The sequence below is a fragment of the Siniperca chuatsi genome, linkage group LG15 (assembly GCF_020085105.1).
Source record: "Siniperca chuatsi isolate FFG_IHB_CAS linkage group LG15, ASM2008510v1, whole genome shotgun sequence".
NCBI classification, from domain to species: Eukaryota; Metazoa; Chordata; class Actinopteri; order Centrarchiformes; family Sinipercidae; genus Siniperca; species Siniperca chuatsi.
The window spans coordinates 19,768,272-19,780,002 of NC_058056.1; the positions used below are offsets into that span (position 1 = coordinate 19,768,272).

Consider the following 11,731-nt stretch of genomic DNA (forward strand, 5'->3'; position numbering starts at 1 on the left):
ATGACAACTATTATCAGAATATGACTATCACTACTACTACAACTACCAATACTAATCATCATCCTCAATATAAATTGAGTTTATATTGTACTTGCAGAGTTGTAAAAAATTGCCATAAAATTTTTAAATCACCTTTTAAAAGGAAAAAGTGGTCATAATAAACATAATACTAAACATATCATAACAAATAGCCTTTATGTAAAATCAAAATAATCACATATATGCTATGCACATACTTTGAAAGTGTTATGAGCAGTGTTTTACTGCATGAGGCAACTTTTCTTTCCCCACTTCACATCAAAAGACATTCAACACCAACTTACCCATAATCTTTCTTTAAATAGTGGCCAGGTTTTCCTGTGTGTTTAAGGTAGTGCCAAGTGGAGCCTTTTGTATTATTGCTCCAAGGACAAAGAATACAGCATAATTTTAATTTCCAGAGGTGCTCTGTGTGATACTGTGTAGCTGACTAACTTGAGTTCAACAAAGGATGAAGTTCATCAAACTGATCAATTCACTGCTTCATATAGTCATCAAGCTGTGGTGAGACAATACAAGGAATGATCTGTTACTTATTTGGCTTATGGCCTATTAGATTAAATTTGGACTGTTTAAGCATGTCATAGTTTCTCTGCCTTTCTGTGCTTTCTTTGTCTTACTTTTTTAAAATATATAATTTACACTTCCTTACCACACCTGTACAACTTTTCTTGCTTTGCTGGGGCTTCAGTGATTTCTGTCTCCTGTAGGCTACAGTTTGTGTATTAATCAAGTGACAGAATTTGAGCTCACTCAGTTCACTTTTGGGAACCCAAACATACTTTACTGTAGCCTTCTCTATCCTTCCCTAGAAAAATCTTACAAATAGCCTGTAGGTGTTGACACGAACTAATGTGATGTATACAAGACAAACTTTTCTTAATATATTTCAACGGATTCACCTCCTAGTAGCTGTACAAGCAAACTCCAAATGTGTGCCGTTCTAGTGGGTTGACAGGTTGTCAAGTACAAAGCAAGGTGCAGTAAAGGGGCAATATCAGATAATATTCCTACATGACATGATTTACTCTAATGAGTTTATAATGCCTTAAACGGTGCGCTGCTTAGTGTGACAAGCAGTAGTAATACTTGATGAATAGGGTAATTACTATGAAGGGCCCTTTGTGTATGAGTGGTAGCCTACATAGTGTTTATAGCTTTTAGACCTTAAAACAAGATAGAAACCGCCATCTAATGATGACAAACCTCTTTTCTAGCCGTCTTTCTTTTGTATGTATTTCTTTATTTATTGTTTTATTAGTTTCATTTCAAGAGTTTTCTTGAAACTGTCAGCCGGTCGTTCCGCTCTTGAGAGTGCTGGCCACTCCCAGAGATGAATAAACAATGTGGTAAAATCGGGACTGCGTGGAAGCCAGGTAAGCATACGTCCAAGAGGGGGCAACGAAGCATATTGGCAGCATAAGGAGCACCTGCAGAAACCAGAAAGAAGGGAGCTTAAACATTAGCCCACCCCCTGGCACCTGGGTGTCTTCAGTCGCCAACCGTCCTACCACAAGACTGCCAACACTTCAGCTTTTAGTGAGTTACTTTATGTTGAATATGGTCTTTATATTAATATTTAAACTAATACGACTTAGCTAATAAGACTAATACTTGGAGTATGTATCTACTGAGCTCTAGAGACTTGTAGGCTAAGCTTACTACTCAAAATAACATTTCTCCTTGCTAACGGTAAAACGCGATGAAATTCATATCCGCTATAGCGTTCGTGCGATACACTCAGTAATGAATTTATAGCATGTGTAGTTTTTTCTAGCCATTGGTAAATGATTGCATGGCTAAATGTCTTTTTTATTATTGCTACAATATCCCAATAGGCTTCATATTGAACAGTGAGTTTTATATTAGCTACTTTTTGTGTTTGAATTCATCGTAAAAACATTTTTAAATTCTCTTGTAGAAAGGGACAGTGTAACCGTTTATATTCACTTCCTGTTCTATTTATATCCTTTATGAAACGCATGTAACCTGAAACGCTACAAAGCCTGCTATCACTGATGCTACAACTGTTTCAAGGAAAGTGTACGTGCTGAAAGCCTCATAATAATAATAATAATGATAAGAAGAAAAAGATGAAGAAGAAGAAGAAGCCTTGCTATTTCTAGACTAATTCATTACTATAAATCTGTAGGCAACTGTTAACTCAATTTCTCAAACTACCAGTGTACCAGTACACGAGCATGTTCAACCAGTCAGTCTACTTGAATAGGGAAAAAAATGCACACCACACCAATTCATTTCTCATAATGCAAAAGTATGGTATCCGAATCTACTAAGTATAGATTTTTTTATATTATAATGTTATTTATTTTGGGAAGCTCCCCCATGTGTTATCTTTTCCCTACATTGAAACAGTATCCTTATACTAAAGCACACACTTATTGATTTTTCATCAACCAAGATCAGTCAGTGTATAAGCTTATGTGTAACAAAGAATTTGCAGTTTGTGAGAAAACAGACAAATTGTGCTCATTGGTTTAGAGAAAAAGGTATCTAAATGATAAGGTGTATTTCCTTCAAAGGAGTAGCCTCAGTACACAAGTAGTTGTGAAAAGGCTTTAAATACTGTCTAGCTTTGATTTGTGTGACTAGTCTGGTGATGAGGATGTGTGAGGAGTGTGAAAGATGACCTGCATCCTGATTAGGCCTTTGATTGTGGTAGTTCATGCCATTGTGTTTCTGTTCATATAGAGATGGCCACATCATTAAGTGGAGAGAGAGAGAGAGATAGTTCTGTTTCAAAATGTTCTCACCATTTGCTTATGACTACACATCTCTGGGCTAATTTCCTCTGTGTAATGTCCTTGAAGTGATGCATGTAAACGCATGTGCAGAACAAGACGGGCTCTGTTTGGACATCCGTGGCTAAGCTGTTGGTTGTTGCTCAACTGAAAAACTGAAAACACAATCTGCAACTTAAATTAATTTCACGTTTACATTCACCTTTAAATTCTGGTTCAATTGCGCATTAATTCTGTAACTATGGCATCGTGTTTTGTTCTCAACATTGACAACGAAGCGTTTTACATTCGCTACCTCCCACTTCACAACTCTATTGTGTTGCACTTGTCATCGTTATTTTTGCATGTGGGCTAAACAACTTTTTTAGCTGCATGTGTGTGCATGCATCATGGTTCTGCTGTTAAGCCCTATGAATTGTTTAAAGCACACTGTAGTCTTTGTCACTTGATCGCAGTCTGTGTTTGATTGACATCTTCCTCATTCTCCTGTTAGCTTTGTTGCAAATGCTAGAGTACACCTTTATTGTTTTTATTGGTGCATGGATTCCACTGACCTTATGTAACATCCGGCACAATAGCTCTGCCCACCTTCAGCCTGAGCAGAGGTCTTATCAGCCAGTTGGGCTGGGCCTTTAACAAAGCAAATGTTTCCCTGTATTGTGCAGTGGTCTGTTTAGCAAAAGTTGTGTAATAGTAGATTCAGTTTTCGGGCAGCCGTGGTTTAGACTTGGCTTTCCCTTGTTGGTGCACAGACTGGTCCCATCCTCTAGCCATACAGTGCACTGGGGGGGGGGGGACCCTACACTTCCTCTGTTAGTAAGTTGTTTGCTGACTCTGCACCTCAGTACATGACGTGTTTCCTGATATTTCTCAGTACATGAAGTTTCTCCTGATATTCTTGTTTCTTTGTGTAAGTGTAAGCCTGTAGCAACAAAGATGAAAATGATTTCATGTTGACAATCAGTCTAGACAGTGTTAAGCTTCATGCCCAGCTTAGGTGTGCCTGTGTGTATAATTTCAACATTGTGGTAATGATACAATAAACATATTTTTTTAATGAGAGCTTAAGTATGACACTGTATTGTTAGTTTACATGTTGCTAATACTGACCAATCTAACACTACCTAGATGACAGTAACCTAACCTGCCTTGTTCAATTCAATTAAATTCAGTTTTAATTATATAGCGCCAATTCAGAACACATAACAGAAGTTATCTCATTGCACTTTTCGTATAGAGCAGGTCTAGACCGGTACCGGTAGATAAGATACTCTTATCTGTCCTGTGACAGCTAGGCACCAGTTGTCAATGTACCCTTATCTCTTGCCCAGCACATTTGCAAAGGGTTCCAATGTCTGTAGATCTGAGCAGGGTAAGATTTTTAGAAAACGGGTGGATGTATATGGAAGTTTTTATTGGACTTTATTTATACAATCCACAAATGTTTACCATAATACACAAATATCTCACTATCCACAAACATATTTTTTTATTTGTGTTGTGTAAAGTCATATCTACAAAAATACAGAGATTTGCAAATATGTATAACTTACTCTGTAAAAACACACCACAACACTCACCACAACAAATACATGTAAATTGATATTTACATATTTGTTGATCTATTTTTACATGTGAAACTGGGTTTTGCACATTTGTAGATTTCTTCCTGTCAGAATTTCATGGCAACCCTAACAGTTGTTGAGATATTTCAGTAGTCTGGTAGGGACCACATCCAAGGGGCAGGCAGATGACTTCATGTGTTTAACCATATCATTGAGTGCGGAAAGAGATACTGAAGTAAAGGAACTGAAGGATGAGACATCATATGATCTATGGGTTAAAGGCTCTGGGACAGGTAAATTATGGGTCTGGCTGCTATCAGTCTGGGATCTGATTTTTTTTCAGTAAAAAATATTTTAAATTGCTGGCAGAGGTCAGGTGTTGCAAGCAAGTTAGTGTTAAGGGGGCACCAACAATATGGTCGAGTGTTTTAAACAGTACTTTAGAGTTTTGCATTTTTGCTTATTCTGCTCCAGCTACAAGCCTGTCAGCCACTGTGTCGGTAAGCATACCTCTATTCCTGTAACTGGATTGGAGTTCATCTTCTTCTTCTTCTGTTTAATGGCAGGTGGCAACTAGCGTTTAAGGTATATTAGCATCCCCTCTCCCAGTGTATGGGTGGTTCAATTATTGAACTTTTATCGAACATTTGTTATATTTCTATCAAGAAAAATTATATCAAGATAATTATCGTTATCTTTTTATCGCCTGGACTGGGAATGAAAAATGGCCTTGGACTTTTTGACTCAGAACGACCAAATGAATCATTTGTTATTTTAAAATATTTGGCTGCATCAGCCTTAAGGGACTTCAACCTCTTCTCTCTCAGGTTTTCAGCACCAATTTTACGTTTTTTTTCTCTTTTTATTCGTCCATCTCGCTCCACTCCTAGTTATCCATGTTAGAGGTTAAATTATGTTAGAATCAAGTGGTTCAAAAGTAATTGGCTGGGAGAGAGAGACTGACACATATAATACCCAACCACAGTGGGCCGGCACCCAGCAGCCTAGTGTCAGCCACACTGGTGCCTAATCAAAGACACATCTTTCTATGTCTTTTTTTATTTATATTACTTTTGTATAATTTTGGCACTGTTTTTGCAGATGTGCTGTTAATGAAGGCACTGAGCCCAAAGGGAGGTATTTAAAAATGTGATTGGGCCAGCCCAGTGTCAAGAAAACAAACAAAGGCCGATCTACCTGTTTTATGGGCCGTTCAGATAAAAAAATAAAAAAAGATAGTTGTGCCGGCCCAAAAGGCACGTTGGCCCACTGGGAAAGTGACCAGTCTGCCAGATGGCCAGTCCAGCTCTGTCACCGAGCCCTACATTCACACCTGTTGCAGTAATGACACAGCCCAGCTTTAGCCATCAGTGTGTTTGCTTTGCTCTTCCAATGTGTAATCTCTAACTGATTCCTAATTCTGCCTCAGGTTGTGAATGTATCTCGTATGTTGCAGGATGGACAAGGCAAAAGAATTCAGATGGAAGCTCTTTTTCTCCTCCATTGTTACCTTCATCTTCATCTTCATCTTCATCTTCACTGTGAGACCAGCCAGGACGTACAGGCCCATCCCAAAGCCACATGGGCCTTTGAGCACTTGCCCCTTCCGGATCTCTGAGCAGACCATCACCCCTCTCAGCAATACCAAGCACTTACTGGTGTCAGCCTACATGGACCAGAGAGTGAATGGCTTTGATATACGCATCATCAGCATATTTAGGAGAGACTCCATCCAGACCCTTTACTGTATTTTCTGCTGTGCAGGCCAGTTATCAACTACAACTACGGCAACAATTTCACCACACTCGGACAACTTTGGTTTTCCCTTCGTCACTACGGATGTCATGTGTCAGATTCCTCAAAACTGCAAAGCTACACATGTTACTCTTCTGACAGAAAGAGTGAGGGAACTTAACCAGATTTGGCTTCCTATAAGAAACAATGAGAAGGAGGAGAAAAAGTTGCAGTTTAACTTCACAGTCTGTGTCTCCAATCTGTTTGGAGACTACAACAATGTGCTTCAGTTTGCACAGACCCTGGAGATGTACAGGTCAGCACAGCAACACCACCACAATGTCAAAAATGAGCTGAATCAACTTCTTTCTGACACTTTCTAAAAGAAAACCTGAATATAGTAACCTTTGTAGTACTATTGCAGTGCCCCTGAATTGCATCACATTATAGGTGTTTCTGTTACTGTTGCTGCTGAGTAGGGCTGTCATATTTTGAAAAAGTCAAGTTAGAACGAATTCGAACTAACACGTAATCCATTTGAATTAATTTCGAACGCAACCCATATAGCATATAATGTCATTTTGTCAGTTTGTGTTGGGTTTTTGGGGGGGGGGTTTAAACGTGACAGTGCTACTGCTGAGTAATGAATGACAGGATGTTTTGTTGTTTGTAACTTAAGACTTTCTTACTAACTTATAGTGGTATCTAGCCCTCCAGATAGTTTTAGTTTATTTGTCTGGGTTTTGAGATCATCAAAAGCTAAAGTCACAAAGATATCAATCAATATAATCAATATTTATGATAAGCCCACAGAGAATTATCATCTGAGCTTTATAGCGATGTTCAGCTCATTGTTTTGGTTTACCGGCCCGCAACTTTACTGTTTTGGTTCACTCTCACCATTCTCATCAATGTTGTTTTCAGAAACAGCAGGCAGCTGTTTTCAGTGAAAAATCTCTTAAAACCTACTGTATTCTACCTGCCTGGTACCAAACAGTCGACATAAAAAGTTTGCGACAAGCTGGTGAACATAGTGGAGCATTGAGTTGCTAAAGAGACAGATATTTTACTCAGAGTTGGTGCAGACCAAAAGCAGAGCTAAAAGGAGAATAAATAGTAGACAATTACATTTGCAAGGTGGCCAGAAACACAACTCCAATGATAATGTTGCTTCGCATTTGCTAGATGCGAAAACAAGCAACAAGTTCGCCATATCAACTTAAAAGGTCAGTGTTTTGTCAGTATTTTGTTTACAGCTTGCTTCCACTGCCTTGCTTGCTTCAGGTGGCCAAAAAATCAGTTATTGCATGTTTAAATGTAATTTTTGTGTGTGAGCACCACAAACAAACATTTATTCATCTCCATTTTATTGGGATGGAGGCAGGAATCTCAGAGATAAATATCTCAAATCCTGGGCATATAAAACCAAAACTGTCTACATGGCTAGATACCACTAGAGTTAAATGACAAAATATGTTTTTTTTTTGTAATTTGGGTGAACCAATCATTTAGCCTTTGCCTCATCTTTCCCCAGGCTGCTGGGTGTGGACAGGGTGGTGATCTATAACACCAGCTGCGGCTCAGACCTCGACCGCCTGCTGCAGAGCTACAGCAAGGAGGGCTTCGTGGAGATGGTTCCTTGGCCCATCCACCAGCATCTGAATCCATCTCGTGGCTGGCTCTTCTCACAGAGCGGGGGGGACGTGCACTACTTTGGCCAGCTGACGACACTTAATGAGTGCATTTACAGATCCATGGACCGGTCCCGCTATGTCTTGCTGAACGACATAGATGAGATTATAATGCCATATCAACACAACGACCTGATGTCTCTGATGAACATGCTCCAACAGCAGCATCCAAATGTAGGATATTTTTGACGTGCATTTGAGAAAGTCAAATATTACATATCTGATATCTATTAATATTTATATTCTCTTTCCATCTTCCATGCTGTATCACATTCTGCAGACAGGGGTGTTCCTCATTGAGAACCATATCTTCCCCAAGAAATATTTTGAGCCAAGTCGGAAGTTTTTCCTGCCTCAATGGAACGGGGTGCCAGGAGTGAATATTCTGGAGCACATCTACAGGGAGGACCCCAACAGAAATATATACCACCCGTACAAGATGATAGTTCAGCCAAGGTAAGCTGAATTTGTCAGACTGAAAAGTTACTCACTCAGGAGCCACACTGCTTTGGTTGAATAAATAATACATTTGACTGCAAGTCTTTTTGTAAAACACTATCAGTTATTTAATTTGAAGAACATTTTGTTTCATAGTAACACATTGTTTAAATGCTGTAAAATTACAGTAAAAGGTGACATCCCATACAATATACTAGAGTCCCAATAGATACTGTATGTAGTTTACCTTTGGAACTGGGCAAAGTTGAAGTCAGTTTAATCAAAGTACAATAAAACTCACATCACCAGGCCAATAAATGTGCTTCTCTTATTGTGATCTGGCAAGGCCACGGATGAATTTGCTTGAACAAATATTATTTCAAGTAGGCTGAACAAATAATGACGCCTCTAGGGCGTCTTCCAATACCATGACAAAGAAAGACAAATTACAACTCATTACAACTTACAAGCCCTTAATTTGTGTTGCCTGTCTGGGCAGAGACAAATAATTGCACTCAACTCATTCATGTCTCTGTGCATCACAGAATGGTGGAGCAGACCTCAGTGCATGAAGTGCTCAAGAATTTTGGAGAACGGTACAAGGTTCCACTAGACACTTGTCGGATCATTCATGTCCGCGTGGCTCTGCGGGGGGAATTAAAGCTGGAGCAGCTCAATGAGGACAAACGACTGTGGGACTTCAGCAAAAAACTCATTCCCAATGTTGACAAAGAACTGAAGAGAGCGGGGCTGCTGAGCTCAGAGGGGCAGAGCTGATGGATGGGATGGACAAACAGGTTGAATCTGACAATGAATGTACACCCTCACCAGCGGGGACATTTAATAACATCCTGGTTAAATCTGGGGAGGGAATGTGAGTGTCATTGCCATTGTTTTCTGTTAGAATTTATTTTCTGAAAAGTTGTCGTATTTTGCATCTAAGGGCCACCATACTACCTGCCCTCAGCAAGAACTGCCATAATGCTGGTGCTGATGAAGAACTACACTGAACTGAATGCTCAGTTGTCAGACTGGTAAACCTTTGAAGAACTGTAGATGTACTGTGTGCTATGAGTGTGATTAACTGGTTGTAACCAGTTCCAACACCCTGCATCTTTAACCTCATTAGGTCATTAGGATCCATTGTCTTTGAACCATGAATGTCTGTACAAAATTGATGAGATGTTGAGATATTTCAGTCTGGACAAAAATGGTGGACCAACAGACCGACACTGTCATCCCTAGAGCCATGCAATTAGCATGGCTTTAAAAAAAACCCATCAATAATACTACTAAAATTGTAAAAACGTTTGTGCAATCGACCACACACAAATAAAGAAACATTGTTTTCTCAGGCTGCCTGTTGTGGGCTTGTGGTCCTGTCAGCAGCACAGTCAGATGTACACTGGCAGCCTTTTAGGCTATAGCTTGCCACTGGCACTAACCTCAAACCTACCACATTATTTGGGAGTCTAACCCACATACTCCTTACAAAACAGCATTTGAATCACCTCGAAGTTGTTGTGCAAGTATGTGCCACTATGTGTAGAATTCCTTTGTAAACGTAGTATCTTACAAATTATTCTGATAGCATAACAGCAAGCTAGGGTTAGGTCATCTCCAGGGTCATGTGTCCTCTCCAGGGTGTTTGGGCTGAGAGAGTCCAAACACCTGAGCTAACTAAAAGTTCCAGAACCCAAGTGATAAGATAGTGAGGGGTCTGTTTTGTATGAAACAGATGTTCAAATGCTTATTTTTCTATTTAAATCTGCCTTAGTTGATTATATATATTTTTTGGCCACTTGAGGCAGCGCAACAAGCTGTAAACACAACATTGACATATTATCACCTTGTTGCTGTGTCTGTCACTTAGCATCTGACTAGGGTAGCTGCAGTTTAGGAAAGGTTCAGCTAAACTAGAATTAGCTGGGTTCTAAAAATGCAGCTGTATAGCTACAAGAAAATGGGGGGAGTAATCATTACTTATAATCACCTGAGCGCATATTTTTGTATATTTGTTTCTGGCTTAAATAAATCATTTCCTTCCTTTCCAGAATGAATATCCACTTTTCACTGAGAATTGCAAACATTAGTGGGAACATTATGCAAATACAAAAAAGTGATTTGCCTGTGAAGTTCAACTATTCAGCCTCCTTTTCCTTTTCATGGCTGCTTCTAAGAAAAAAAGTCTTCCATTAAACATTGATCTGAATCACGCAACAATGACTGTTCTTATTGGATCAAACAACACAATGAAATAAGACACAGACCACTACAATGCAGATTTGTCACTTCTGTATTATTTGACAGGATGCAGAGAGGAGCCCATGTAAAAGCTGGATAACACTCACATCACTGCAAATACTGTGCACTGCATGGGCCACCTTACTTCTAGGAAGAACCTTAACAATCCATTGTTCTTTGTTTTGGTTTTTCTGCCGTCTGAAATGTTTCCTTTACAGAAAGTGATTTCCAAACCCCAGTTTTGATTACCTGCTCAGACGTCAGTGAGTCAGACAGCTGGAAAGTGAATCATTGTCACTCTTCTTCAAGTTTTAGATGCCAGAGGTTGAATGTAACAAAGTACATTGACTCAAGTAGAGCACTTAAGTACTTGAACTGTACTTGAGTATTTTCATGCCATGCCACTTGATACTTCTGCTCCCCTACATTACAGAAGGACATTTTGTACTTTGTACTCTATTTGACAGCTATGTAGCTAGACTTTACAAATGAATATTTTTCCATAGAAACATATGGTGTGTTATAGATTACAATGCCCAACAGAGTGTGTGTGTGTGTGTGTGTGTATATATATATATATATATATATATATATATATATATATATATATATATATAAATATCACACATTTTATTTTATTCTGGTGTACACTGTTTACAAATACACTAGACTTGCTGACTCACTGCTATTAATCACACCACTTTACCTCATAACTTGTCTTTAATTGCTCTTGTATAGTTTTATTTTTTTACTTCTATTCTTATTCTAGTTTTATATACCTCTTATATTTACTTTACCTATTTATCTTTTTACTACATATTACCTTTTCGATACTGAGTTTTTTGCAAAAACAGAAACAGCATTCTTAAATTAAATAATCCAACACCAGTTTGAGTGCACAATAAAAAAAAAAACATGATTTAGGAAATTAAATAAAAGTGCCTGTTTTTGCAAATAAACTCTTTACGAGTCTTGGGGAGTACTGCATATGTAAAAAAAGTTTTTAAGCCTTTGGTGGCTCCAGAGGGAACTGCTGTGTGAAATCTGATAAATTGAAGTGATGTCACTTGAGTCGACATCGGTTAGGACTGAAAGCTTCAAGTTTGAAAATGAAAAACAATCTAGGGGTGTTGAGTTGGAAACAAGTGAGCTTACCAGACCTCTGTATCCCGCTCCTGTTATCTGCTTGAGGCTAGTGGCTCGGGGCTACATTAGCTTTTACTAGCATAACACACCCGAATCTCCAAATTAATTGTCA

At 38.8% G+C, this 11,731-nt stretch overlaps 1 protein-coding gene across 3 annotated transcripts; it reads left to right on the plus strand.

Moving 5' to 3' along the window:
• The first annotated feature begins 1,392 nt into the window (after positions 1 to 1,392).
• Positions 1,393 to 10,449, plus strand: LOC122862094 (glycosyltransferase family 92 protein F13G3.3-like). 3 transcript variants are annotated; one of them, XM_044167337.1, is made up of 5 exons: positions 1,393 to 1,578; positions 5,796 to 6,416; positions 7,635 to 7,965; positions 8,072 to 8,247; positions 8,775 to 10,449. In XM_044167337.1, the coding sequence occupies exons 2-5, from the start codon at positions 5,803 to 5,805 to the stop codon at positions 9,004 to 9,006; spliced, it is 1,353 nt and encodes a 450-aa protein (XP_044023272.1). In that variant the 5' UTR covers positions 1,393 to 1,578; positions 5,796 to 5,802; the 3' UTR covers positions 9,007 to 10,449. The 3 variants fall into 3 exon arrangements, with proteins under 3 accessions (XP_044023272.1, XP_044023273.1, XP_044023274.1); XM_044167338.1 differs by having other exon boundaries at positions 1,394 to 1,578; positions 5,823 to 6,416; XM_044167339.1 differs by lacking the exon at positions 1,393 to 1,578 and adding an exon at positions 4,441 to 4,659 and having other exon boundaries at positions 5,823 to 6,416.
• Positions 10,450 to 11,731: the final 1,282 nt, after the last annotated feature.

What these genes read in the sequence shown, in the direction of transcription:
- LOC122862094 (XM_044167337.1), top strand. Translation starts at nt 5,803, where the DNA reads ATGTATCTCGTATGTTGCAGGATGGACAAGGCAAAAGAATTCAGATGG. An exon ending in CAGACCCTGGAGATGTACAG is followed by an intron (nt 6,417 to 7,634) that starts GTCAGCACAGCA and finishes ATCTTTCCCCAG; the next exon opens with GCTGCTGGGTGTGGACAGGG. An exon ending in AAGATGATAGTTCAGCCAAG is followed by an intron (nt 8,248 to 8,774) that starts GTAAGCTGAATT and finishes TGTGCATCACAG; the next exon opens with AATGGTGGAGCAGACCTCAG.